This window comes from Rosa rugosa, chromosome 3 (assembly GCF_958449725.1).
Source record: "Rosa rugosa chromosome 3, drRosRugo1.1, whole genome shotgun sequence".
NCBI lineage: Eukaryota > Viridiplantae > Streptophyta > Magnoliopsida > Rosales > Rosaceae > Rosa > Rosa rugosa.
The window spans coordinates 57,713,163-57,740,613 of NC_084822.1; the positions used below are offsets into that span (position 1 = coordinate 57,713,163).

The window sequence follows — 27,451 nt, forward strand, 5'->3', positions numbered from 1 at the left end:
ATGATTGGGAGAAGTGATCAAAGTGAGATAAAATGCCCCTTGGGTGACTAAAGTGATTGACAGTGTAATAGTTAAGTGACTAAAGTGATATATTTGAAACTTGAGTGACCAAAGTGTCGAATGAATCATAGTTAAGTGACTATTTGTGGAATTCTCTCTATTTTATTTGATTTGAAAGAGAAAAAAACAAAGAGATTATATTGTTTTCAATTAAAGAATAACTCTTTTTTAATCTTATAATTTGATAGAGCCGACAAAAGAATCCGTCGGATTAGATAGGGCTCATGTGGGCTTTCCTTGCTTCTCTATCTGGATATAAAAATCGATCACCTTCTCGATTTTGATTGCCTAGGTTTGGTGTAGGATCGACCCAGTTGGTCTTTTAAAGAACTAATCTTTTACTTCCTCCTTCTCTCTATCTCTGTAAAAAGCTTTGGGATTTAGCTGTTAAAGTAAGATAGAATCTTCATATGTAATAAGATAACAATTAGGCATTAGCCATTCTTTTTCTTGGTTCCTCTGTTCAACTCTTTATCCACAAAGAGTTTGGGATTGATCACGAAGAGTTGTATAAGTAGCAAGTGTGAATGGAAGAGAGTAGCAAGTTCAAGAGGATTTGTGTGTTTTGTGGAAGCAACTCTGGCCACAGACAAGTCTTCAGTGATGCTGCTCTTGAGTTGGGCAATGAACTGGTTTGTTTGTTTGTTTGTTTTCTTAATGATTAACGGCTTGTGTTTTTTGTTGTCAGGTCAATATGTGGTTTAAATATGTAATCTTGGCTTGGATGATTATGAGTTCGTATTGATATTAAAGAATCCATATTGATCCTTTCAAAAAAAAGAAAAAAAAAATCCATATTGATATTCATATTCATAAAGAAAGATGTGTTGTTTTCTGGGGTTTCTGTATTTTGGTTAATGGTATGGGGTTGTTTTGGTTGGGATTGCTTCAAACACGCTCTTCTTGGTGATTTTTGTGCTAAATTTAGAGGTGTTGAATGGTTATGTAATGTCTTAATGTCCTGAACCGGGTTTTGTTCTGTTTGGTAATTGGCCATTGGAAGATTCTGGGCTGTGATTTAAGATCATGAACATTGACTTCCTTCTGACAGTATATTACTTCATGCACATCCATCGAAAATCCATGAAATCAGTGTGCACTGCAATAAACATGAATATTATGCGGTTTCGTCTTCTAAGCTTAATTTTCACTTTAAAAGATGATGCTTTGTTGGTGTGAATTTCAGGTGAAACGGAAGATAGATTTGGTGTATGGTGGAGGGAACGTCGGGCTGATGGGTTTGGTATCCCAGACTGTATTTGATGGAGGTTGCCATGTTCTTGGGTATTACATATAAAACATTTACTCTGTAATTCGTTGAATTTGTGTCTCTGAGACTCTGAGTGATAATTTGTTGCTCATATGTTATGTTTGCACTTTACATGCAGAGTCATTCCAAAAGCTCTCATGCCTAGAGAGGTACGGGTCGTAAATTAAACTGTTCTTGCTTGATTTGAGGCCCCTTTTCATATTTCAAATATCCAGATTCTTTTCAGCTTACAATTACTCTTAAGAAGCAGACCTTGTAAGATTAAACATCCTTAAACGTGCTTGAAGTCAGGCGCTGAGTGATGTTTTCACGTCTTTAAAATTGTCCAGTGTAGCTTTAGGGGGTTTGGGGAGAAATTTGCAATTTTCAAGTACTAGTTTTAGTACTCCTTCCAAGATGAGTTCAGTTGATTATTAGCAGACTTTTATGGACAACTTTGACAGATATCCGGTGAAACTGTTGGAGAAGTAAGAATAGTTAGAGACATGCATGAGCGGAAAGCTTCTATGGCTGAGGAATCTGATGCCTTTATTGCTCTTCCTGGTAATTACTTGAAAACTTATCCCTACAATTTTAGAACCACAGATATTACTCTAAGTATACTGTAGCCATGTTAGTAATTCTTAAGCTTGTGAATTGGATGTGCTCACAGTATTATTGCTTTTGGTTATAGGAGGATATGGAACGATGGAAGAGACATTGGAGATGATAACATGGGCCCAACTTGGGATTCACAAAAAGCCGGTACCAATTTTTACCACTAAAAATATATGATCAACTTCCTATTAATGGGATTTCTAACTTGATATTACACAGGTTGGTTTGCTGAATGTAGATGGGTACTATAACTCCTTGCTTTCACTATTTGACAATGGTGTTCAAGAAGGATTCATCAAGCCAGGTGCTCGGGATATAATTGTCTCTGCTCCAAACGCTAAAGAACTTATGGTTCAGATGGAGGTATAGTACTAAACTAACTTGCTTGCCTCATGTTCATAAAAAGATTACCTGTTTTTCAGTGAATAAATTTTTCTGGACATTAAATGATAAAGCCTTAAGCAAATCCACAATATGTTTACTTTGGCAGCAATACACTCCTTCCCATCAACATATTGCTTCTCATGAAAGCTGGAAAAGGGCGCAACTTGCTATTTCTCAAGCTTCAAGCCATGAGGACCCAAGGTGAAATAGTTATTGATGTAGGTTTTTCACCAAAATTGATTCCTGATTTGATTCATCAATACTCGAGTTGTTGGAAGAATCTATTTGTATGGGACCAGACCCTTCATTTCAGTGTACTTTTTAATTCCTTGTGATTTGATTTCAAGTGAATTCATCCAGTCTTTAAATTAAGGTCAACTGAAACACTATTTGATCGTCATATTTCATTATTTTATTTATATAGGTGAGATAGGTGAAGCTATATTGAACGTAGGCATCCCATAAGTGATACCTTAAAGAGCAACTCCTAATCACAATCGCTTAGTACCCATTGTGCTAAAAGGTTTCCAACAGATCTTCTAAATTTTCTTCTTCTAGTCAGAAACTTCAAACAGAAATATTGTTCGAAGCAACTAGTGTGTCGACTCCTAACTCCTTCCCCAAGTAGTTTGGGAGCATCATAATTCCCTTGGTATTCTTTTCAAAGTTCAGCTGATCAGAGTGGAATAGTGATGCTGATATTCTTTGTCTGAGTCCTAAAGAAAGCTGATTGCATTTCCTTCCACTGTTCTTCAACATTTTCCTTTTTAATCCCAGTTCCTTTGACTTGAATGTCTAAGCTTATCTTCCGCTGAAACTCCAAACGGGTATCTCTAGGAATAAAGTTTCAGGATCATCTTCTTTTATGACAAATCGACGCCAGAGTGGCTAGTCCACCTTATCCAATGAGTTAACCCGGATTCAAGTAATTTATCTGAGCTCTGATTAGCTACAAAAGAAAAATTTAGGCAACCGTGGAGATTATTATTCTTAGTGGTGGGTAGAGTCTTAGGTAAAGCAAGGGACTATATAGTTCAGTTCAGTTCACACATGTCTAGGGGTTTTGTTCAGTTGTAGAATTTAGTTATTCCTGCAAGGACCCACAAAGATGTTCTGCGGTCTTGACAAACATGTTTGGTAGAAGGTTAATTCATTCTGGCCCCCTATCCCCTCCTCTCTCTTTCTTTGACTCCCCTTGTGTTTGGCCACATGAAAATCATTCTGGATTCTAGTAGTGTTTATTTAGACTGCTTCCTTTTTGACAAGCAGGAAGGGAAAGCAGTTAACTACTGCCACTGTTTTGGTAACTTGTCCTTAAAGTGAAAAGCACAGTAACATATCAAACCCTAGGTTCATATTGTTGGCTGGGCCGCTGGGGAATGGAGGCACCAAACTACAACCCACATGCATTTTTCAGAAGGTGGCTACTGATTAGTTATTTCTTACCACAAAGAGGGTAGTGGTGGTGGGTGACATGACACTCGTGCTCTAACAGAGCACAAGAAGCTGCCCCATCCCGGTTGGTTCAGGGTTTTGCAAAATGGGTCTCAGTAGTGGCTGCTCTAGACTCAAGAACAATGGTGGACCTCAAGGTGTAGTGGCTTAGCTCAAACCTCAAAGTGGATGTTAGTTCTCTGGGGTGGTGGTGGGGTGGGTGAACCAGCCATCCCATGAAGTGAATGCAGAGGTATCTAAACTATTCACTTGGGTCTTTAATGGTCCCTCCATAACTTTTTGATCACTAAATTCTTGCAGACATTGTTTTTGGCATCATTGCCCGCCTCAGAACCATTCTGCTGCCTACACTTCAGGAAATATCTGTAATTTATTTCCTTACCTTTTTTTACATTTATTTTGAATGATTGAGATTTGAGATCCCCTATAGTTAATTAACTTATGCATAGTTCAAATTCGTCCATGGTGGACGGTAAGTTTTAGTGGTTAAAAAACCTAATGTATGTTTTGTAGAGAAGGCAAGCACAGGTGAACAGAGTTTAAAGATAAACAGGAAAATGAGGTGAGAACTGTGTTTCTACATACAGAAAGCAATCTTTAGTACAGGTTCACCTGCACATTTTCAATTCTCAAAGAAGATGGGCGGTTGGGATGAGGGTCCTCATCAGCATTCTCATTTTTTTTTGGGCAATTTTTTTTTTGGGCAATATCAGCAGTCTCATTATTCAGCATATTACTTTCAGAGGATCAGCTATTTGCTCTTGCTTTTGCTGGTGGAAAGATAAATCCTATCTTCTTCAATACTTGACAATTTTATAATTTTGTAGGAATCCATTGCAACACTTTAAAGAAGGAGAAACCATCATTCATATAATGAAAGGTAAGTAGGAGCAAGATATAAAACATTTTCAGATATGAATTTTTTCACAATGAGGTGTGGAAAATTTTTCCAGGAAAGGAATGATGTCAAAAATTTCATGCCCTCCGTAAGAATAGTGAGTGAACTCTATCTACTATACACCAGCTTTGCCCAACCAAAAAGATCTGCTTCAAGTTACATTCATGTCTATCAATGTGTAAGGAATTTTATGCATATACAAGAATCTTCCTGCTGTCATCAGATCAAGCCTTCTCTTTGGAAGAAGTAGGCATCAAATGATGCAGAGTTGATGCCTGGATAACAGTGCTAGGGTTGGACTCCCTAACACGGGTAGACCCAGATTTTCTAACGTTGAAGCTCTTATCAACATGTCGTAAAGACCGAGGAAGGTGACGCACCAGCCGTGTTGAGCTCACAAGTAAAATCACCCCACCAATTATAAATACCCTGCAGCAAAAATAGTTTAGGATCAACAATCTTGATGCTAGGATCCTAAATCAAACTCATATTACTCATTTCAGCACTTCAAACCATGTAATATACTGACCAGTTCAGAATGAGAAAACGAATAATAAATCACACGAATTATGGCTGCATGACAAAATTAGAATAATCTGATATGATAACTTTGCACCATATACTTGTTACCCCATGACATCCAATAAGATTGGACAAAATTTTACCACTTTGCATCAAAGTGAAACAGAACTCAGGTTTCCAAAAACTAAAATGATAACAGATGAACCATGCCTAAAGTGAGGCCTAAAATGGCAGATACACCATGTGTCAACTATTTAGTTTAGTATGGAATCGAAAAACCTATTTGGTTCAATAACATCCTTAGGCCCAAACTAAATAAATTATGAAGCTATTGTTATTAAAAACAATGTATAAACTACAAGTTAGTGTCTCAATTTACCATCCAAGCATAAGTGTAAGACGAGCTGTTGGCGCTGAAGGCAATCTTTCACCCAAAGCAAGCATACCAGCAACAACACCAGTAACAATTGATGCCACAGCAGCACATGTAGAGACTACAATTGCCCTCCCATGCTTTAAACCCCAAGTCTGTTCAAAATAACTCATCAACAACAACGACAAGAATTTCTTATCCCAGAAATATAATAAATCGTCGTGATTATAACAAGAAACTACAGGTGCATTTTCATGTGGCTGACACTTTCTATTCACATGTAAATATGAAGATGAAACTCTCGGTATAGTCAAGTGTTTTACATACCTGGTAGTAAAACCCTGTACCGCTACAACATATGCTGATTATCAAGCATATAGGAACTAGTATGCTGGGGAAACCCTGCTCCAAGAACACAAAGCCCATCTTTGATATTACAGATGCCATTCTGCAATTAGATGTGTAACAATTAAATGTATGATTTTAAACATGACTTGCAACCTACATGAGTTTACTAATAAATGTTCTTTGTATCCTGTAATTTTATTTTTTTTTCAAAATCCAAAAAGCAAATAAAATCATCAAAAGTATTTGGTTCAGGCAGGAGAATTTTTTTTAAATCATGTGAAACTATGAATTAGATATAGCTAGTCCAATTTGACACCAACAAATCTGAGAGGCTAAAACTTTGTTGTAACATCTGGTGCTACTACACAAGAGTCCTCTTCTCATATAAACGATACACATGAAATGACACGTATCAGCATGCACACAACATTAACTCCTTCAATCTGCCAAACTCAAAAAGGTGCTATCATCGTGTTGACATGGGCAAAATATTACATCTCAACTTAGTGTGCAGACAGAAGCATAATATGTTTTACTTTCCCTCCTAATTTGAATTGTGCGAGGTGAATCTTTATCTTAAGGAACAAAATAACAGAAAATTAGTGCAGGAGGGACTCATACCCAAACAAAATGCCAGATTCCAAGCCATATATAATCTCTTCTACAACTTCATATTCCATCTGTAACACAAACAGATGTCAGTGACAGGGTGGAAAAACCCCTACCCAAACACTGTAAATAACTGAAAAGCATAAATCAATTTACCAACTCCTGTTCTTTTCGTTGACGTCTGTAGATTCGTAGCCAAGCATTAAGGAGTACCTATTTAAAAAGGATCTTGCAGGCTCAGAATCATCAGGTAAAATATCCAATTGTAATCGGATCCAGCAGCATTAAATTGATATATTTCCTTCATTAACAAATAAATCCTAGCAAGTAACAGATGATCCATGGGATAAGGTACCTACAAACAAGATGGCGACCACAATTGCCAACCATGGTAGATGGAAGATAGATATAGCAGAAGCCTTTTGCTCCTCACCTCCAGCACCAACTCCTGCAAATATAAAATCTTACACAACTCAAAACAATACTTTGAATAAAACACACAAATCAAAAGCTGATAAGGTATCAGTTCTATGCGATATAACTTTCATATATATATATATATATATATATATATATATATATATATATATATATATATATATATTATACCTTACAGTTCAGTAACAGAACAGCGCAAGATTTGTAATCAACAAAGAGAATCATAAAGAACTTACATTACCTATAGTGCCAATGCCTGCTAAAGTAATCCCCAGCCAGTCAACAGCATTCATGATTTCCTTCAGATAAAAATGGGAAAATATCGAAAGGATAGCAAGTCCACACCCAGAAACCGGCTGGATGACAGATACCTGAAAGTACACCATCAAGATTCACAGTACACATAAAACTGGACAAGATCAAACACCAAATAAACAAATAAGCGTCTTAGCTTGACCCGACCAGATTTTGAGCCGGAGCCACTCAGGAGATTGACCAATACAAGTTCAAATTCAAGCTCTCTTGACATGCATTTCAATTAGAAGTTAATTCAGCATATATTATAAACCTCAACTAGACCAAGAATATGAATTAATGCATAAACTGAATGTCAAGGAGAACGTAAACAACGAAAAAACAAATGGAGCTTGTAGCTGAAACACTTACAGGAGCAAGAGACAGTGCTCTCAACATGAGCAAGGCTCCAAATATATCCATCAGAAAACCTATCAGCCAAGCTCTGTTCAAGGCATATGCCCTTATCACCTACAAAAAAAACACAGACCCAATTTAGTAACCCTTTCAAATCTTCATCATGCAACATCAACATTTGCATCCAATGAAATCAGGAACCCAATTGGCAACTCATTCTGAACTCAATTCCATAAACCCAAAAGACAAAGTCTTGATCATCAAGATTTGAACACATTTACAAAAGTGAAGGACTTGCAATCAATACCAATCATAAAGGATGAACACATGCAATAAAGGAAATGAAGAAAAAGCAAATGGGTAAGAGTAGAAGGAGAAGAACAGTGCCTTGAGCTTCAAAGAGAGAGGAGGAAGAATGACGGTGCCCTTCTTCTGAAGAATTTTGCCGATGTTGTTTCCGGCGGTCGCCGCCAACGTCAGAAGGATCGACTCCCACATCGCTCTGTTGATTTCTCGAGAGATAAAAATCAAATCTTGATTCTTGATGAATTGGAAAAAAGAAGGAAAGACTGCTGTAAAATTAAGCTTCGGTTTTCTGCTGTCTTACGCTACCATTTTGGTTTTTGGGTTTACGTTGAAAAAGACAGAGACTTTTTTATTTAGTTTTAAAATGGGACATTCACAATCACAGCAAAACTGGTCTGGCGATTAGCCAAACGCCAACCAGAGCAAAACCCATGTTTTGATGTCAAATGCCAATTTACCAACCTTATCAATTCACTCTCTTTTTGAAAAAAAACCTTATCAATTCACTCTTCATTCAGATTGGCAACTGCCTTCAATTCTCTTTATCAATCCAGCACTCAAACTATTGCTAATACACTATTTAAAGTTAACATGTGATAAAATTTAGACCTTGAATAGGTTGTGTATTTATAGAATTTATAGTTGGTGTGGCGCATGGTAAAGAAGAAAGCAAGTGTGTATTTTAGATAATTTTTTAAAGAAAAAAATGGATTTTGTTTTAACTTTCCAGAATAGTGTGAAAACAAGTAGTAAGAGAATATAAAAGAATTGTCTTTAATTTCAACCATTAAAATTGAACTGAATACGAATCCAACGGCTAAATTTATTTCGTGAAAAAATAATTGGGGGTGTTTGTGACCCCATGTGCTAGTGGAGATCATGACTTGGTTAGGCTAATTCTTGGTAAGCAAATTGGTTGTATCAGGTGGTCGCTACAAATTAGTCATGCCAATAGCAATTGTTGCATTGAACTTTTCACACAAAATTAGCAATTGGCACTCATTTCACTCAAAGGGTGCATTTGATCTAAAAATGCGCCCTCCAAAGAGTGAGAGGGAGATTGATGTATCATCAACTTTTTATTTTTGTGTAACACAAAAAAAAGTAAGTTTTCATTTCTTATTTTTTAAACATTTCACTGTTTATTTATTCTTTTAGTATATATGCTCAACAACACTTGTGACATTTTTTAGGTTAATTTAAAAAGTCTAAAAATATTTTTCAAATTTAACAAAAACTTTTTTAAAACTAGGAAGCATAATTGTCGGCACAAAGTCATCTTCATTGTATTGGTATATAGAGAGAGCCACAGGCCCACAGTTTAGTGCAGTACATGGCCAGGTACAACAAAATGGCATTGAGGTCATACTAGAGACTTGGCCTAGTAACTAGTTAATTACTGCACCTTCTTGCCATCGATTTTTATTATATATCTATTCATTTTGGTTTTTTGTGTCAATGAAGGAACTTCTGGCTTGATATTATTATTTGGTACAGTTGCTCTTGACATATCAGATGTGATAAGGAGTGACCAACTAACAAGACATGAATTCAAATAAAGAGAGAATGTCAATGTCAGTACTAATAATAAGAAGATCTTAAAAGGTACCATAACTCTCAGAACTTTGATTTATCAGTTTACCAGTACTAACTAGAAACCAAAAGGTAATCGATTGACTTGACACTTGAACCACCTTCGACAACTTTGTTTAAAATTCACGAGAGTTTGATTTCCAACTTGTTTTACTGTGAATTGTGTGTAAATGATATCAATTAATTGCAGGCTTATAACATAAGTAGATTAGAGTTCTAGAATTGTGTGTAAATGATATCAGTTAATTGCAAGAAGCCAAAATCCTCATAACATCCTGATCAAGTATCGTACATAACTTGTAACATAAGTAGATTAGAATTCTAATCTTGAGAAGCCATTGAGCGGAGAAGAATCGATGCAATAGGAAGCCTTCTACCCAACACTCAAATAAAACCAAATAGGAATGATTCTGAATTTTAGTCGTAGAGACTAAAGAGTGTGTGCAGGCTAGGGAGTAGGGACCTCTTATTTACCGTAAGAATAACTCAACCTCCATCATATAAAAGGGAGGCTGAATTGTAACATTCTCATTTTCTTATTAATATCATTTAATTGTCTTAATCTAGTATCAACAAATGCCTTATTATTAGACATTTCCATATTAATGTCATCATAATATTAGGGCTACAAATATCTCATATTCACTTTTAATACTCATTCTGCTTATTTTATGACTGTTACAAAACTTTAGGTAATTGATGATGTCCATTTTAATTCTAACATTCTCCACAATCGTCAGTTACTTTTGCAAGAAGTCATACTAAACCAGATGCAGTAACAGTTGTTTAATAATTTGTAAACAAAATCCTGTCAAGTTACAGCAACAATGCAGAATCAAGGAATACACTACACTTGACAAAAATACAGCATTCCCATAATTAACAACTGCAACAATAAATTACATGGATTTCAATAATGAAATAAAGCTTTGGACATACATTTTCAAATTAATAATAATGTCAGGGCTAGAAATATCTCATATCCTCTTATTATTCATTCTGCTAATTCCATGACAGTTAAACTTTAGGTAACCGATGATTTGTCCATTTTACTTTTTCTAACGGTCCTGGCAATTTCTTCCTCAGTAATTCTATATCTTTTTCCACACCCAGCAAGAATATCTGAGCTTGACCACGTTTTGGCCCAAGAGCCAATAGGGTTTTCCTTGATTCCTCTATTTTCTTACCAGCGAGCTGCAAATAATCAATTATGACAGAAAAATAGTTACATTACCAGAAACCAAAAGGAAAAAATAAAACATAATTAATCAAGCTACAAATTTTTGTATCTAATTTCATGAGCTACCTTAATTAATTTGCTCCTGTAAGGCTTTTTTTGAACCCAAAGAAGTCCAAGTCTTTCCCTTCACAAGAGTAGGACTAGCATTTCCAGTTATATTATTAGCAATTGGTGTTTTATTTGCTTTCTTTAGCAGTACAACTCCACAGCTTTCTATTCTGCATAGGAGCTCTCTGATTTCTCCTTCGCGATCTTTTGCATCTCCCTTACTGATCACAAATGGCATCTGGTGTTGCAACCACCAAATTTGTTCATGCCGATCAATATGCCACCACCACTTATGGTACCTTATATAGTTCCCAGTCTGTTTCAACAGTCAAACAAACCAAATCCAAAGAATAAGCTAATGAAGCATATATAATTATAACTAAGGTAACTGGTCAGTAGGTACTGACCTTGTGCAGCAAATTCAATTTTCAATCCTACATTATCACAAACAAATGCAAGATCTTCTTCCCACTGATTAAAAAATGAATCAAAACTATCCTCTTCCCCATCTTGCTTCTGGCTCCCATTGATCTCTTTCAGAAGCTGCTTTTCCTTGGCCAAACTCTTGCTTTCATGTACCATCCGGAAATGCAAGTTCTGCATCCATCAATCCTTACATTATCATGACATGCATACATTGTACATTTGTATATAACTATATATACAATAGGTGATTCGTACATGTTTCCTCATCTCTTGATCAGCTGACAAGCATGCCTTGATTGGTTTCTTTTGGTAAGCATTGTCTGCGAAACGAAGCTTATGTACAAGTAGTTGCAGTAGATCCATTTTCTTCCTTTCAAGAATCAGAGAATCTACGAGTTCCTCTTTAAGCCCAATAACAGATAGCAAATGGCGCCTACATAACTGTTGAAAGGAAATGTTAATTTGATCATGGAAGTTATTGTCAGTAGCTAGCAGCTAGCAGCTTGGCACATTCTAGAAAATATGTAGAGAATTCAACAACATACCATCTTTTGATCTAATGAAGCAGTGAACCAACGTTCATCTTTACCCTTTTTTGCAGTAAGCAGCTTCATGGCCTCTTCAATTCTGGGTTTTAATAAGGCTTCCATTGACTCCAAATATAGTATGTGGTACGGTGTATGATCCAGCACATATCAAATTCTGGTTTTTAGTAAATGGATACAAGATTTTAGTTGAACTCTTTCCAACATAGCACATGAAAATAGACTAAAACAATAACCCATGAAATCGGTATGATAAAACAGTTCATGAATTACCTGAAGTGAGTTAAATTGTTTGATTGGGACTCTAAGTAGAGATGTCTATTACATACAGCAGTTTAAGGCTTCTTATGTATTTAAGCCAGAAAATCTCTTGCACCCCACGCAAAGAGTAGGTGTAGGTCAACTCAATCATTCTATAACCTTTTAAATTGTTATCTAAATTATCAAACCAGTACCTTGTCAAAGGATTCCTATTGATCAATTAAAGCCGAGCACGAATTGTCTGATGTGCATGATTTGAGGCCGATGAATTATAATGGGGTATAACTTAATCATTATTGGATAAAAAATTGTAACTTTCTGCAAAGAAACTAAGCATAATGTCATACTGATACACCATGATTCAAAATTCCAATAGTTTTTATTTATTTTTCAAAAACAGAAAAATAGGAAAATTGTAAAAAAAAATAATAATAATAAATAAATAAAAACATTTCAAAACTATTAGTTTCGTCACTTGGAACAGGTATTAGAAAGGGATAATGATAAAAAAAGTCATTTTGAAGTGCTTTATTATAATTCAAACACCACAAATGTTCCCATGATAATTAAGGTCACTCCTTAACAATCTACCACTATAGTTCAATTTAATTACAAAAATTGCCACTGCGCTCTTCCCCCTCACATCGTCGCCTTTACCTCTTAAAATCTTAGCTCAGGGCTCCGACCTCTCAAACCCTAAATCGAAGCTCGTCTGGACCGTCTCGACATCTGCGGTACGGCCTTGTCGTCGGACCTAAGCTTCGATCTCGCTGGAACAACACCGATGGCGAGCCGGAGGTGATGCAGAGGCGTTTGAGGAGAGAAGCGTGGAGCCCAAATAGAGCAGAGTCGTCGAGAGAAGCCAATTTCGGTTTCCGACCAAATCCCATCACCTAACGTCGTCTCATGGACGGCCCTGATCTCATCCCACTCCACCACCCTCGCCACCCTCCGCCACTTCGTCTCCATGCTCCGCCACCCCACCTTCCCCAACCAGCGCACAATCGCCACCCTCTTCAAAACCTGCGCTTCTCTCTCGTCCCTCTCCTTCGGTCTCTCCCTCCACTCACTCTCCCTCAAGCTCGGTATCTCCGCCGAACCGTATTCGGGTTCAGCCCTCATACACTTCTACTCCAAATGTGGGATGCCGGTTTATGCCCAGAAGGTGCTCGATGAAATTCCCCACAAGGATGCGGTCTGCTATGGGGCGGTGATTGTTGGGCTGGCGCAGAACTCGAGGCCCATTGATGCGCTTTTGGCTTTTGCTGACATGAAATGTAGAGATGTTGGGTCGAGTATGTATACTGTTTCGGGTGCATTGAGGGCCGCGGCGGAGCTTGCGGCTTTGGAGCAATGTAGGATCATACACACACATGCTGTTGTTACGGGGCTTGATGCGAATGTGGTTGTGGGGACTGCTTTGTTAGATGCGTATGGGAAGTCCGGGCTTGTGTCTGATGCTAGACAGGTTTTCGATGAGAATTTGCTGGTGATGAGTCTTGTGGGATGCAATGCTATGCTTGCGGCGTATGATAATAAAGATGATGATTAATGTTTCAGCTGCTTTAATCTTCTTTTCCTTGATGCTTTTTGGTATTACAGATTTTGATTGTTAATGAATGAATAGCTCATGGTGGTGTGTACGGCATCATCACATTATAATCATAGTCGTCTCACAGTGTTCTGCTTCCTAAAATTATTGTTATGTTGTTAGCCTAGCATATGAAAATGCATTGTGGTCGTGTTCGATTTTATATGCTTTTTAGCTTTGTAATTCTGTAAAGTAGATCATAGTTATATATACATGCCTGATATGAAGCACGCATCCACTGTTAGTAGACTATAATCAATTATCGTCTTGTCAAAGATTATTTGTTGTTTTGTTTTAGTTTTAGTTTTTATGATTCACTGTGTTTGAACCTAAGTTTTATAATGGTCTATGCTACATGTGCTCTATGCACTATAGTCATTCTCATTAAGGTTTATGAACCATTCGTTTGAAGGCAATGATTTCTTATTCTTGGTCCCCATACAGAGGATTTCTTGCCAAATCATTATTAACCTCAAGTCACTGTCAGTGACTTGGCTACTGATAGTTAATTGGTTAGTGACATGGTCAGTTACTTAGTGACATGTGATTAACAGTGGCTTGACTATTAACTTGTGACTTGGCTACTGACAGTTACTTGGTTAGTGACATGGTCAATTACTTAGTTAGTGACATGTGATTAACAGTGACTTGGCTACTGACAGTTACTTGGTCAGTGACATGGTCAGTTACTTAGTTAGTGACATGTGATAAACAGTGACTTGGCTATTAACTTGTGACTGTCAGTGACATGTAATGTGACATGGTCAGTTACTTAGTTAGTGACATGTGATTAACAGTGACTTGGCTAGTGACATTGTCAGTGACATGGTCAGTTACTTAGTTAGTGATATGTGATTAACAGTGACTTGGCTAGTGACATTGTCAGTGACATGGTCAGTTACTTAGTTAGTGATATGTGATTAACAGTGACTTGGCTATCAACTTGTGACTTCGCTACTGACAGTTACTTGGTCAGTGACATGGTCAGTTACTTAGTTAGTGACATGTGATTAACAGTGACTTGGCTATTAACTTGTGACTTGGCTACTGACAGTTACTTGGTTAGTGACATATAATGTGACATGGTCAGTTACTTAGTTAGTGACATGTGATTAACAATGACTTGGCTATTAACTTGTGACTTGGCTAGTGACAGTTACTTGGTCAGTGACATGTGATTAACAGTGACTTGGCTACTGACAGTTACTTGGTTAGTGACATATAATGTGACATGGTCAGTTACTTAGTTAGTGACATGTGATTAACAGTGACTTGGCTATTAAGTTGTGACTTGGCTACTGACAGTTACTTGGTCAGTGACATGTGATTAACAGTGACTTGGCTATCAACTTGTGACTTCGCTACTGACAGTTACTTCGTTAGTAACATGGTCAGTTACTTAGTTAGTGACATGTGATTAACAGTGACTTGACTATTTACTTGTGACTCATCATATAATTAGCCACTGCAAAAGCATGAATTCCATAAAATGATCAGTAACTAAATTTTACAGATGTTAAAATGAAAGCTCATCTACTCATCAGATATCAAGTTGCTAAGAACTCCGGGAAAAAAAAATGTCATTTTAACCAAAAATAGCTTAAAAGAGACCAAACGAAAAAGGCACCGAGGGCTTTTTCTTATGAGACCATAGCATGATTTGTTCTCACTAAATGCATAGCTCAGTCTGCACAGGCTTCACGTCATACAAAAAGCGGGATATTGTGCCTCAAACTCCTTCAGGAATCAATGCCACATTCTCATAGTAAAATTAAGGAGGTCTTGTGGCTGCCTCTGGAAGACTTCTGTGGATTTGACAGAGATCAGCTGGAGTCCCAAACCCATTAATTGGATTCGGGAGATGAATTGTACCAGCATCTTCCCCTAGATCTGGTTTCCATGTCCCATAATCCTTTTCCTTTTCAACCATGAAGATTCACAAAGTTTCCTTTTATTCTTCTCAGGACACTCACTCCGCAGATGCGTACGCTGTAAAAGTTGAACCAGCAGTCAAAATCTACCAGACATGGAATGTGTAGATAAACTGATTCTTAGTCCAGAAATTGAATATCAGCAAGAAGGACAAACAATACCATCTCTTCAAGGGGAAGATGGCCATCTGCAATATTTGAATGAGAAAAACAGGAGCAAGTAAAAGAGACAGGTAGCAACATATATAGAATTGAAAAAGACACTGAGGATGGATGGCATCACCAATTGACTGAACTAGCAAAATGTGGCTTATTGTCCATGTCAAAGAAACTAGTCAACCTGGTTGGATTTCCTACTAAACAACATATAATATTAGGAAGGAGTTTTGTGGCCCCAAAATCACTGGCCTTTTTTATGCTATCAAAACCATTGTAGCCTAATTCCACAAGATTGTCCTGCTATACAGTTCCAGTTACATGATTGTGATCCTGATTCCTGACTACCCAGAAAGGAACCAATATATTTTTTGGATGTGTTGAAGATGAAATTAGATTTTTAGACCCTAAACGAAGTTGTTCTAGTTATACTTCTGGAGTTTCGTTTGGAGCTAAAGATAAGCATATACCTAAAGCAAGTAAATAAGTAAATAGCAGTTTACAGAATGCCAAGACAATCGTCAAAAAGAATTAAAGCATAGAGAAAAATCTATACATGAGAATTCTCAAAGAAATAAAGTTATACCGCATCTTTCTATTGCCATTGAAGCCTCCAATTCATTTTACCCCATTTTAACCAAGGACATAAGTTTTGTCTCCGCCTCAGATGTAGGATCGATGGTTACCTGCAAAAATAGTTGATTAATTTTCTGTGAAGTCCACATATAACACGCAAGTGAAGTGGCATTGCCATGAACCAATAATCCCATGTAAATTGATGTACTGGCCTATAGAATGATGAGGAAGTTCCCATCAATATTGCAAAACAATATAATATCATGTGGCGTGGAGGATAGAGATTCTTATTAAAAAGGGCCAATGGCATCTGCAGTATTCAAGACATTAACTACCTCGTCATCAGAGCTATCAAGATCTGAAAAACCATCTAGAAAGCTCCCATCATAATCTGAAGAAAAGAGACCCGAGTCAATTTGTTGCTGTTCTTGAGGAGAGCACTGTTCTAGAGGAGAATGCAGCTCTAGCAGAGTGTTGCTCCTGAGGACTACTTTCAAGAGCCTGCAAAATAATAGCAAGAAAGCAGAAGAATGTAAAATCTTCTTTCTTTTTATTGCAATTCATCAACAACTTATATTCTTCGAGTATGGGGAGATCCGGTATAACTGGAACCAACTTATCTTGCAAAAACAATAAATATGTGCATTATACTACCATGAAATGACAAATGAATCTGAACAATTGGCTAACAATCTAACAAGATAGCAACTTCTTGAAGCTCTACTGATCCAAGCATGTCCCTAATATACAGATAAATCACTACCATCTTCAGAATGCACAATTCACAATTTCAGAACAAGGAGAGAGGACATCCTAAACATGATAGCTCATAGTCTCGTGTGCTCACAAAAAAACAAAAATGCTAAAACTATCAAATGCTTCATTGCACTGAATCATACACTCACAAATTCACATTTTTTAAACTCATATCATAAGTTAAAGCCTGGTAAAGACAACAGGCAATAAACAATTGTCTAGTTATAAGAAACTAATCATCCTCATTATAGATACTACCCAGCACGATACATTAACAAAAAGAAAGTTCCAAGACGTTCAATAGCAACATCAACGCCTAAATAGAGAGACCACAAAAACATTCTTTTTGTAGTCTAACATTTAGCACCACTACAACCTACAAGTTTCCACAAATAGAGAGAGCACAATAACGGAGCACCAGATCAATCTCAGCTCAAATACAAACAGTGATTGAAAATCAAAGAGTTCAACCTCAACCGAACCCTAGAAATAGTAAGAAATTAAAAACCAATACTACAAAAACTAAAAGCTTGATCAATACAAAGCATACACAACTCCAGCAATGAAATTGCTTCCACAGAGATCATTTTGATACTTCTATCACAAATAGAATTGAGCAAAATCAAATTGTATCAGTAGACCTACTGAGATAACGAAGAACTAGCTATTGATAAATCGCATTAGAACTAAACAGATCGATGGCTATTGTAAACCAAATGACCTAAAAAAAAAAATACGAACCTCCTGTTCATGTCGACATCGGCCTTCTTGCAGACGATGTTGGCTAAACGGCGACCGATACCCTTCATGGAGGTCAGAGCGAACATGATCTTCTGATTTCCATCCACATTGGTGTTCAGAACACGCAAAATGTGCTGCAACTCTCGTTCGCGACGAGAGACTTCAAAACCAGAAAACTAAAATCAAAATCAAAATTGAGATTTCACGATTAGAAAAGAATCAGAGGAATCGAGATACTTCTCGAAATAGACCGACACGTGCATCACCTCCATCACCTGCTCGACGGCGTTCATTACAAGCGGTCCGATTCCATCGCCGGGGGTTATGTTTTGGCACTCAGAGCTCCGTCGTTGGGTCGGGGCATGTAGGTGACCGATCGGGTTTGGGCAATGACGCCAGGTGAAGTTTGAGATTCGTCTTCTAACTTTTGGATTTCTAATCGAAGCTCTGGGATTTCTGATCAAAATGGAGAGAAGATTTGCGCTCTGATATTTTTGACTATAAAGCTATAAACGTATATTTGGCTTTAAGGGCAGAATAGGAATAAAAAAATTAAAAACTGACCTGTTTTAACATCATTTCATTATTAATAAGGATTAAATTAATATTATTAACAATTCATAATGGACCTTTTTATCAAGTGGGAAACTAGGTGACCTTTTTATCATTTCATACTCTAATGTAACATTTTCCATCATTTCCTTTATTAGAAATCATGATTTATCAATTGTGAGAATATGAAATGAGACAATTTGAACAAAAAGTAATAATGGCATGGTTTGACGTACACATTTGAACGTGTTGCCGAATCATTCCAAACCTTGCTAACATCATTTGTTTTCTTGATCTCTCCTATATACCATAATATCATCATCAGTAAAACATAATTTTCATGAGTTGTTCAAAGTGATCAACCACAAAATCTCGAGCCCTTTTTTTTTTTTTTTGTACGCTTTTTCTAATTTTCGACTTTGGAAAATTGTAAAAAAAAAAAAAAAATCAGGCAATGATTTTTAAGTTTCGTCAGTTTTAGAATTGCCTTAATTTATGATTTGAGAGTGAGAAAGTTTTGGTGATGAATGTTAGCCCAAAAAACCGTATGTTATAGTCCCACAATTTTGGGTAGAAAATCATGGTCTTGGGACAATTTTTTTTTTTTGAAAAAAGTTCTAGAATTAATTCTCCCAGAGTTTTGAAAAAGCATACGACATGTTTTGGCATGCTTGACCTCACTCGATTGGTCACCGTTAGTAGACCCAATTGGACATATATTTTTTAGGGGTCGTGACCACTTACCCAATTTCAACATCAACATTGCCCACTTGCTCCACCAACAGTTTTTTAATCCCTTTTACCCAATTTAATCATGAATGACAATGTTACCCTCATTTTAACAAACACCTCAGACTCTCTCTATCTCGACTCTGTGACTCTCTCTCTCATATCCAGATCTAATCCATCTCTCTCTCTCTCAAATCTGCCAACCCAAACCACCGTCGTCGGTCTGGCAACAGCTCCCCTGAGGGCTTCTCGGCCATCACTGCCGGCCAGTCCATCGAGCCCAAGCGCATGAACTGCTACGTCGAGACCAGCGAATTCAAAAAGGTCGCCGCCGACTGTTACTTCTGGAAGCTTCTCGCGGAAATCGAAGACCTCCACCTGAAAATGGACCCGAAGGACTTTCTCCGGCTCAAGAACCAGTTGAAGATCAAAGGGACGATACATAGTCGTTTTGTTATAGATCGAAGGGACTGGTGGAGATCACCAGGCTGTGAACCAGATGAAGATCGAAGGGACGATACAGAGACGTTTTGTTATAGATCGAAGGGACTGGTGGAGATCACCAGGCTGTGTACGGGCTTGAAGCATAAGGCACCGAACATGTTGGGTGTGGAGATCAATTTCTTTTGGCTGGGTGCGGTGAGGCCGGCGGCCAAAACAAATTTTTTTTTTTTTTTGGATGAATGTAAAAAAGAAGAAATTTTTTTCCTTCTTAGGGTTTTTTTTTTTTTTTGACGGAAACTAGTAAACTAGAGTTTTTTTTCTTGGCTATTGGCTGATAACGTATAAAAGTAAGAGTATTGGGAGGCAATACTATGAGTATTGGGGGGCAATAATATGATTACTGGGGAGCAATAATATGATCAATTGTGTCTGTAATGTATTCATTTTAGTTTTGAGAGTTTATACAATTCACTGGACGGAAATAATATGATTATTGGAGGCAATAATATGATTATTGAGAGGCAATTATATGAGTATTGGGGGGCAATAATATGATTACTGGGGGGCAATAATATGATTAATTGAGCCTGTAGTGTATTCATTTTGGTTTTGGGAGTTTATACAATTCACTGGACTGAAATAATATGATAATTAGAGGCAATAATATGAGTATTGAGGGGCAATAATATAGTTACTGGGGGGCAATAATATGATTACTGGGGGGCAATAATAGCCGGATTCCGGTGACCGATCGCCGGATTCCGGTCATCAGTTGCCGGATTTCGGTTACCAGTCGCCAGATTCCGGTCACCGGAGTGGGCTGCCGGCCACTGGTCACTGGAGTCCGGCAAGGTGGAGGATGACTTCTCCCTCTAAGTGAGAAAGAAGGAAAGGGCAAAAGAGTCCCAAAAATAAATAAAAAGAATTAAAAAAGAATTAATTGGGTAAAGAGGAAATAATCCCTTAGAGTGTTTTGGATAAATGGGGTTTTTAAACTGTTGGTGGAGCAAGTGGGCAATTTGTAAGCTGAAATTGGGTAAATGATCATTTCCCCGATTTTTTAAAGTATTACACAGCAGTAGAATAAGGTGAAGATCGATCATGAATAAGGTGAAGATTTTCCAACACAAATGCAGTAGACTGATAAGCATTAAGATCACCTCTTACATTGGAACAAAAGGCTAAAATATAGGAAAGAAAAATAGTACATCAAGCTGAACATGGTAGAGATAACTTACAATCATGGTATACAAACAATACCAGACCCCATATATTGAACTGGGTACAATAGCAATTGGTATCAATTAGGTTTGCTACCTCAAAACTTAATATTTCTTGGGTTTTGAAAGAGCTTAAGTAGAGACTTAGCCCAAGTAGCTAATTACAGACACCCTCTTGATGGTCATTAGTTCTAGACATATTTCTTTAATTTGGTACATGTATGATGAATGACAGACCATAGTTTGCAAATAATAGTTGCTAATCAGTAGTTCTCATGGCTTATGACTATAGTTTCCTGAGTTTGAGAATGAATTGGTGTGCTTCATCTTTCTTCTGATCCATATCCTTTTCAATAACCACCAGTTCTCTCAACTTGCTTAAAATTTGGCCCAACAGAGAATTGAGTTTTCCTAACCCTTCTCAGTTCTCAGTTCTCACCAAGAAGTTGCAATAAATAATTAGTGATTAATGGAGCATTAATTGTTCCATATCGGAAAAGCACAACTTTGCATAATGTTTATAAGAATTAGAACCTCTAATATTCGATTTTGGACGGCACCCACCCAAAAAGTGCTCTAGTCTAAACCAGACGGAAGATCCCACTATGGGAGTCTGGCTAGTGAGCAGGTGGCTTAAAACCCCTGTTTGGTGTCAAGGGCTTGGCCTACTTCGTTAAAGTGGTCTAGAAGAGTCGGGCTCGAGAGCTCCGACCCGTGAGGTCCCTATCGCCCAGCCTCACGACAGGTCATTTTCCCCTATGCCCGGTCAACATTCCGTGGCCAAGGGAAACTCGGGTCATCCAACCCAAAACCACTTGGAAAGTAAAAATATGGGATAGAAAGCCTACAAAAAGCATCAACTTGAAGCTCAGTTTTGCAGTTTTGGCATGGCAGTTGTGTTTTGTTGGGACCTAAATATGCATGGTAATCTCTTGCTTTGTGGCAGTCGCATAATATCAAATTTCTTCCACTTCATTTTACATTAGAGAAAAATATGGGCGCCTAGTACCAACTAATTATTGGTGTAGTGATACTTTCTCTCCATAATGATACATAAACTCCAAGTTTGAGTTCACCATCCCCAAGATTTAGTCTACAATGTGGTATGGATACTGCACAATGATCTGTTGGATCTTATTGCCCAAATAGCTTATTAGCTAGAGACAGCTTCTTGCCATTTTTTTTTTTTTCGATTTTTGACTGTTGTTTCGGAGTTTGGAAAGGCATAGGCGTGCTTCCCTTCTCCTCTGATTTATCTCTGGCAACTTCTCTCTCAACAATTTGGTATCTTTTTTCATGACCAAAGGCATAGGCGTGCTTCCCTTCTCCTCTGATTTATCTCTGGCAACTTCTCCCTCAACGGTTTGGTATCTTTTTTCATGACCAACAGTTCTCCCTCAGCTTGTCCAATTTTTGTCCCAATAGCCAACTGGGATTTCCTTAATTCATTTATTTCATTAACAGCATGCTGGAATTAATTGAAATACCAGCAGAAAGTTAGTATGTAACAGAAACCAGAAAAAATTAATGTCAAATATTTCATTTCTCTTTGATGAGTTAGAATCGGTATTTTACCTTAACTTGCTCCTGTAATGCTTTCTTTACTCCCAAGGAAGTCCAAGCTTTTCCACTGACAGTATTATTAGTAATGGCTTCATCTCCATGCTTTTGCAGTACAACATCCAATCTTTGTATCCTCCGTTCAAGTTCTATATATGATATTTCCTTCACGGTCTTCAACTGAATCTCTCTTATAGATCGAAAATGGCATCTGGTGATGCAACCACCAGGTCTGCTTCAATTGATGCCAGTCATGCCACCAGCGAGTCTGTTTCAAGAGCAAAGACCAAATCCAAAGAACAAGAAAAATAATTAATAATTACACGTACATGGTAATTGATCTGTACTGGCTCTAACTAATTTGGTACTGTATAAATCTTACATTTTCAGAATCACGAAGACGTTCTTCCAATTGATTCCAAAATGAACCAAAACTATCCTCCTGCTGACTCACTTTGATCTCTTTTAAAAGCTGCTTTTCCTTGGCGAAACTCTTGCTTCCATGTACCATCCGGAAATGCAATTTCTGCATCCATTCATTCATAAGCATATAGATGAATGTTACATGATCACACATGAGTATATATAATATATGATACTTACATGTTTATTCATCTCTTGTTCTGACAAGCATGACTTGATTGGTTTCTTTTGGTAAGCATTGTCCGAAAAACGAAGCTTCGATCTCCAGAAATTGCTGCAGCAGATCCATTTTGTTTCTCTTGTATTTTAGACAGGATTCGATCTCCTCTTTCTGGCTTTTGAGATATCTCAACCGTCTTTCAATACACCACTGCTCAAACTGGACAGAAGATTTAATTTGATCATTGAAAGTTGACACTTGCTAGCAGCTAGGACATATATACATTAACACACATATAGCGTTTAACTTCAACTTACCATCTTTAGGTCTATTGCTTCAGTGAGCTGGAGTCTCTCTCTATCTAACTTTGCACTCAGCTTCTGAGCCTGTTTAATTCTGGTTTCCATATTAGCTTCCAGTTTCTCCTAGTGCTTGCTTTGCCTGTGATGACACAGAGGTATTATCTAACACATTATACACAATGAAACACTAGAAGCGAGGAAAATGTCATAAAACAGTTCATGCATGACTCTTACCTCAAGTGCTCAGATGATTGCATAGTACAGCGAAGAGATTGAAGGACTTTCACTTCGAATTTGAGTAGGCTGTGCTATAACTGGAGGTTTATAATACAACGCAAAGAATAAGTCAACTCCAATCATTAATCCAAAGCCTTGTCAAACAATTCCTATTCAATAATTTGATAATTTCAGGCACATGGCGTCTGCAAGATTACAATTTGAAGAACATAAACTTAACAATATGTTATCATCTTCTTATTTCTTGAAAAAGATTTAATTAATTGTACCAAATAGAAAAATCATTAACTCGTTTTCTTGGTAATTCATATGATCCCAGTCGAGTTTGTAACTATTCTTTTGCAGAAGGTGACATTGAAATCAAACACCATAAAATTCTGTGGTGAAGAAGTTGATCCATATAATATCACAGTGACACTGTGAATGCTGCTGCAGGTCATGGTTTAGTCCTACTCTAAAATCATCTCAATCTATTCTATTCAGGACCAATAAGTGATTCATACAAGATTTGTAAGAACTAAGAACAAACTCTTCAAGTACATAATGGCTAGAAAACTAAAATCGAAAACAGGGAGCTTTTCACTAAAAATTGTAAGGATATTACAAGAAAATGGTGAATAAGTGAAGATTTTCCCAACATCAATTGGTAGGCGCATCAAGATCACCTCTTACATTACAGTGTGCCAATAAAAACACACAACAAAAAGCTAAATATGGGAAAGAAAAGTAGTACATCAAGCTTAACAAGGTACATACAACCTAAAACCGTGATACAGAAACAGAATCAAACCCCCTCATTTGAGCGTGTCCAATAGCAATTAGCAACTGGTATTATTTGAAGCCTGCTACCACAAAACTTATTAGTTTTGAGTTCTGAAAGAGCTTAAGTAGAGATTTGTCCCAAGTAGCCAATTACAGGCACCTTGTCATCTCTTTTATTTACTTGTGAAAGGAACTTCTGGATTCAATTTGGTTGAGTTCCTCTTGATGTCACATCAGATGAGATAAACTACTGAGTCAGTAGTAATAGATAAAGTTTCCAACCTGGATTCAAATAAAAATACAATGCTATTAATGTCAGTGACAGTAAGAAGATTCTAGCTAAGATGTTAGAAACTCATAAAGTTGCAAGAGTTTGATGACCATTAGTACTACTAATTAATCAAAGAGAAACTTTGATCTAAAACTTGAACCAACAACCCTAACAAACCTCAAACTCTGTAATTGCACACCTGTAATTACTACTGGGTTAATTAGTTGGATTATTGTAATGAAATTGTCCTGTGATGAGTTGTGTTATAATGTAATGTTGTGACTTGTACCTCATGGAACATGGCTGTTCATCTATGGGTTTCAAAAAGTGCAAATATAATTTATCTTTCCTCTGATTTAACTCTGGAAATTTCTTCCTCCACGAATCTATACCCCTTTTCATGGCTTCTGATTCTCTCTCAACTTGACTAATTATTTTCCCAAGACCAAGAGCCAATTGGGTTTTTCTCAATTCATCTATTTTCTTACCAGCAACCTGCAAGTAATGAATTATGACAGGAAATATCAACAAGGTAGTTATATACCAGAAATTACTGGGAAAAAAGTTAATATAGGATTAACTCATGGATTTGTATTTGATAAGTTAGGAGTCTATATGTTACCTTAACTTGCTCCTGTAAGGCTTTTTTTTTTAACCCAAAGGACTCCGAGTTTCTCCCTTCACAGCAGAGTTACCATTCACATTATTAATAGCAATGGCTTCATATTCATTTCGCAGTACAACTCCACAACTTTGTATTCTCCATTCAAGATCTCTGAATTCTATTATGCGGTCTTTAACTGCATCTCCTGTAATGATCAAAACTGGCATCTGGTGATGCAACAACAAAATCTGTTTCATTGGATCGAAGCGCCAATCCTATATCAAAAGTCCAAAAGAAAAAAACAAATCCAAGGACATAAGAAAAACATATACAAGATAATTGATCTGTGCTGACTCTAAGCAAATGAAATATTAAACTTTTAATCTTACAGCATGATAAACACCAAGTTCTTCTTCCAATTGAGTCCAAAATGAAACCAACTTATCCTCCTGCTGGCTCAGTTTCATATCTTCCAAAAGCTGCTTTTCCTTTCTCAAACTCTTGCTTCCATGTACCATCTGGCAATGCAATTTCTGTATCCGCTTCAAAGGCTTATTAGTACACTCAACTTCACACACATATACACGATATAATTGATCATTATTTCTTACATGATTATTCATTTCTTGTGCTGACAAGCATTCCTTAATTGAATTTTTTTGGTAGGTGTTGTCAGTGCAACGAATCTTGTCTACCAGTATTTGCAATAGATCCATTTTCTTCATCTCCTTGATCAATAAATATTTGAGACGGTGTTTCTGGGCATTCAGGTATCGCAACGACGACTCCAAAGAGAACTCATCAAACTGTTTGACAGAAATTTTAATATCATTCATGACGTTAATTCGACCAATGGAAGTTGATACTAGATAGAACATGGAATTATACTACATGTAGATTACCATTTGACTTACTATCTTTTCTTCTAATGTATAAGTGAACTGAAGTTTATCTTGAGCCATCTTTGCAATCAGCTTCTTAGCCTCTTTGATTTTGACTTCTAATTTAGGATCCACTTTCTCCATAATCTTTTGAATTGCCTGTGTTGATACAAAGGTTAAAGCATAGCACGTTATACACTAACAACACTATATATGATAATACATGATAAACCGGAAAAATGTCGCAAAACAGTCCATGACTTTTACCTCTACTTCTCAGATATGCAGGTAGTACAGCAAGAGATTGAAGCACTTTGACTGGGAATTTGTGTAGGCTGTGTGCAATGCATACCTAGTATAAGCCTTCCTGTATATTAAAGCCAAAAACTACTTGCTCCCCAAGCAAAGAATAGGTCAACTCCAATCATTAATCTAAAAGAACCTTGTCAAACAATTCTTATTCAATAAGTTGTCAGGGTCGTGAGACAGTGAAAGACATTAGAATCAGCAATTTGATATCAGCTTAATGAATAAACTTTAAATTGGATGGGGGATTCCATAATACATTTTCTTATTTTTTTCTATGATTCATACGATCTGACTTGAGTTTGTGATTATTCCCTTTAGGGCTTAACATTAAATAAGCTTTTGAGTTTTGATTTCAACTCTTTATGAGTCAATTATCAGATTATAATTAGATTGCAAGGAAGAATGTCGCCTTTACATGTAAGGAGCCGAGTATTGTTCTTGATCCAAGAGCATGGAAGCTTCTTCATATTGTAACAAACCAAGGTTCTTCACAACCTCAGTCATCCAACAATGGAGTTTTCGCGCGCCATAATACCACTTCGTTTTCAGTCTAGGTGTTCTAAGTGGAGTATTAGTTGGCTCAAAGACAGAGACATGAAGTAATGCAATGGATTGAGACAATCACTATGCACATGGCTTGCCAGAAGCTTCATGGGAGTGAATAATAATATAGCATAGACTCTTTAAGGGGAGAAGTTGGTCAGAAATTCAGAAAATCCTTCCAAATTCTTGAAAGGCCACTTTAATTAAAAACAAAATGCTGCCCTCACTTTACAAAACTCAAATCCAAAGTAGTACCCTTCCGGCCAAATATGAAGCTGCCCTGTCTGTCATCTCCATGCATTGGTTAGCTAGTTTTTGTTGAAAACTCATCTCAATCTATTGAGGACCAGTAATTGATCAAAAAAAGAAATGTAAACAAAGTCCCAAACTCCCACACCACACCTCATTGCAGAAGTCTACAAGTAAATTCTGCTGAAAAGCTATTGGATATGAAACTAGATGTTTTGGCAAAGGACTAAAGCCTAAACCGTGGAAGAAACTAGTACATCAAGCTCAAAATGGTACAGATAACCTAAAACCATGTTGATTGGTACAGAAACAGAATCAAACCCCACAACTTAAATGAGTGTGTGGAATAGCAATCGCCAATTGGGCAATGTTTACAAACAAACCATTATCAGCAAAACTTAAAACTTGTAATTTTGAACAAAACCAGCAT

The 27,451-nt window shown here is 37.0% G+C and overlaps 5 protein-coding genes and 1 long non-coding RNA gene across 10 annotated transcripts; 2 read left to right on the forward strand and 4 right to left on the reverse strand.

Moving 5' to 3' along the window:
* Positions 1-261: 261 nt before the first annotated feature.
* LOC133736778 (cytokinin riboside 5'-monophosphate phosphoribohydrolase LOG8) lies at positions 262-2,711 on the forward strand. Its single transcript, XM_062164376.1, has 7 exons — positions 262-692; positions 1,247-1,344; positions 1,449-1,479; positions 1,774-1,873; positions 2,004-2,074; positions 2,147-2,290; positions 2,418-2,711. Exons 1-7 carry the CDS (start codon positions 588-590, stop codon positions 2,514-2,516), a joined length of 648 nt encoding a protein of 215 aa, XP_062020360.1. The 5' UTR covers positions 262-587; the 3' UTR covers positions 2,517-2,711.
* A 1,904-nt stretch (positions 2,712-4,615) lies between these two features.
* Positions 4,616-8,244, reverse strand: LOC133740674 (probable magnesium transporter NIPA9). 2 transcript variants are annotated; one of them, XM_062168609.1, is made up of 9 exons: positions 7,993-8,244; positions 7,621-7,719; positions 7,196-7,325; positions 6,876-6,964; positions 6,673-6,729; positions 6,529-6,587; positions 5,887-6,007; positions 5,566-5,714; positions 4,616-5,093 (listed from the first exon to the last, which is right to left on the reverse strand). In XM_062168609.1, the coding sequence occupies exons 1-9, from the start codon at positions 8,101-8,103 to the stop codon at positions 4,889-4,891; spliced, it is 1,020 nt and encodes a 339-aa protein (XP_062024593.1). In that variant the 5' UTR covers positions 8,104-8,244; the 3' UTR covers positions 4,616-4,888. The 2 variants fall into 2 exon arrangements, with proteins under 2 accessions (XP_062024593.1, XP_062024594.1); XM_062168610.1 differs by lacking the exon at positions 7,993-8,244 and having other exon boundaries at positions 7,196-7,475; positions 7,621-7,721.
* Positions 8,245-12,001: 3,757 nt separating this feature from the next.
* On the forward strand, positions 12,002-13,576 carry LOC133738008 (pentatricopeptide repeat-containing protein At5g55740, chloroplastic-like). The gene is made up of 2 exons (XM_062165449.1): positions 12,002-12,010; positions 12,872-13,576. Exons 1-2 carry the CDS (start codon positions 12,002-12,004, stop codon positions 13,574-13,576), a joined length of 714 nt encoding a protein of 237 aa, XP_062021433.1.
* A 1,715-nt stretch (positions 13,577-15,291) lies between these two features.
* On the reverse strand, positions 15,292-18,245 carry LOC133740904 (uncharacterized). Of its 3 annotated transcripts, none has more exons than XR_009861494.1 (5): positions 18,051-18,245; positions 17,776-17,935; positions 16,614-16,779; positions 16,289-16,388; positions 15,292-15,604 (listed from the first exon to the last, which is right to left on the reverse strand). XR_009861494.1 is itself a non-coding variant. In XM_062168843.1 (4 exons), exons 2-4 carry the CDS (start codon positions 17,859-17,861, stop codon positions 16,326-16,328), a joined length of 315 nt encoding a protein of 104 aa, XP_062024827.1. In that variant the 5' UTR covers positions 17,862-17,935; positions 18,042-18,245; the 3' UTR covers positions 15,292-16,325. The 3 variants fall into 3 exon arrangements, 1 of the variants encoding a protein (XP_062024827.1); XR_009861493.1 differs by having other exon boundaries at positions 18,042-18,245; XM_062168843.1 differs by having other exon boundaries at positions 15,292-16,388; positions 18,042-18,245.
* Positions 18,246-22,494: 4,249 nt separating this feature from the next.
* Positions 22,495-23,289, reverse strand: LOC133735914 (uncharacterized). Its single transcript, XR_009859346.1, has 4 exons — positions 23,181-23,289; positions 22,884-23,082; positions 22,663-22,806; positions 22,495-22,548 (listed from the first exon to the last, which is right to left on the reverse strand). It is a non-coding gene; the product is annotated as an uncharacterized LOC133735914 (long non-coding RNA).
* A 669-nt stretch (positions 23,290-23,958) lies between these two features.
* Positions 23,959-27,341, reverse strand: LOC133741471 (uncharacterized). 2 transcript variants are annotated; one of them, XM_062169374.1, is made up of 7 exons: positions 26,188-27,341; positions 25,954-26,079; positions 25,651-25,845; positions 25,429-25,572; positions 25,058-25,314; positions 24,725-24,930; positions 23,959-24,446 (listed from the first exon to the last, which is right to left on the reverse strand). In XM_062169374.1, the coding sequence occupies exons 2-5, from the start codon at positions 26,062-26,064 to the stop codon at positions 25,087-25,089; spliced, it is 678 nt and encodes a 225-aa protein (XP_062025358.1). In that variant the 5' UTR covers positions 26,065-26,079; positions 26,188-27,341; the 3' UTR covers positions 23,959-24,446; positions 24,725-24,930; positions 25,058-25,086. The 2 variants fall into 2 exon arrangements, with proteins under 2 accessions (XP_062025358.1, XP_062025357.1); XM_062169373.1 differs by having other exon boundaries at positions 25,942-26,079.
* Between the last annotated feature and the right edge of the window lie 110 nt (positions 27,342-27,451).

Excerpts from the sequence above, each read along its gene's own strand:
- LOC133740674 (XM_062168609.1), bottom strand. The coding sequence starts at position 8,103 with ATGTGGGAGTCGATCCTTCTGACGTTGGCGGCGACCGCCGGAAACAAC. Across the intron at positions 7,720-7,992 it reads CTCTCTCTTTGAAGCTCAAG|GTGATAAGGGCATATGCCTT; the intron begins GCACTGTTCTTC and ends TTTTTTTTGTAG. Across the intron at positions 5,715-5,886 it reads GTACAGGGTTTTACTACCAG|ACTTGGGGTTTAAAGCATGG; the intron begins GTATGTAAAACA and ends TATTTTGAACAG.
- LOC133741471 (XM_062169373.1), bottom strand. The coding sequence starts at position 26,064 with ATGGAGAAAGTGGATCCTAAATTAGAAGTCAAAATCAAAGAGGCTAAG. Across the intron at positions 25,846-25,941 it reads AAAAGATAGTAAGTCAAATG|TTTGATGAGTTCTCTTTGGA; the intron begins GTAATCTACATG and ends TCTGTCAAACAG. Across the intron at positions 25,573-25,650 it reads CACAAGAAATGAATAATCAT|AAATTGCATTGCCAGATGGT; the intron begins GTAAGAAATAAT and ends AAGCGGATACAG.
- LOC133736778 (XM_062164376.1), top strand. The coding sequence starts at position 588 with ATGGAAGAGAGTAGCAAGTTCAAGAGGATTTGTGTGTTTTGTGGAAGC. Across the intron at positions 1,480-1,773 it reads AAGCTCTCATGCCTAGAGAG|ATATCCGGTGAAACTGTTGG; the intron begins GTACGGGTCGTA and ends CAACTTTGACAG. Across the intron at positions 1,874-2,003 it reads TGCCTTTATTGCTCTTCCTG|GAGGATATGGAACGATGGAA; the intron begins GTAATTACTTGA and ends TTTTGGTTATAG.
- LOC133740904 (XM_062168843.1), bottom strand. The coding sequence starts at position 17,861 with ATGTTCGCTCTGACCTCCATGAAGGGTATCGGTCGCCGTTTAGCCAAC. Across the intron at positions 16,780-17,775 it reads GATGTCGACATGAACAGGAG|GCTCTTGAAAGTAGTCCTCA; the intron begins GTTCGTATTTTT and ends ATTATTTTGCAG. Across the intron at positions 16,389-16,613 it reads TTGATAGCTCTGATGACGAG|GTAACCATCGATCCTACATC; the intron begins GTAGTTAATGTC and ends CTATTTTTGCAG.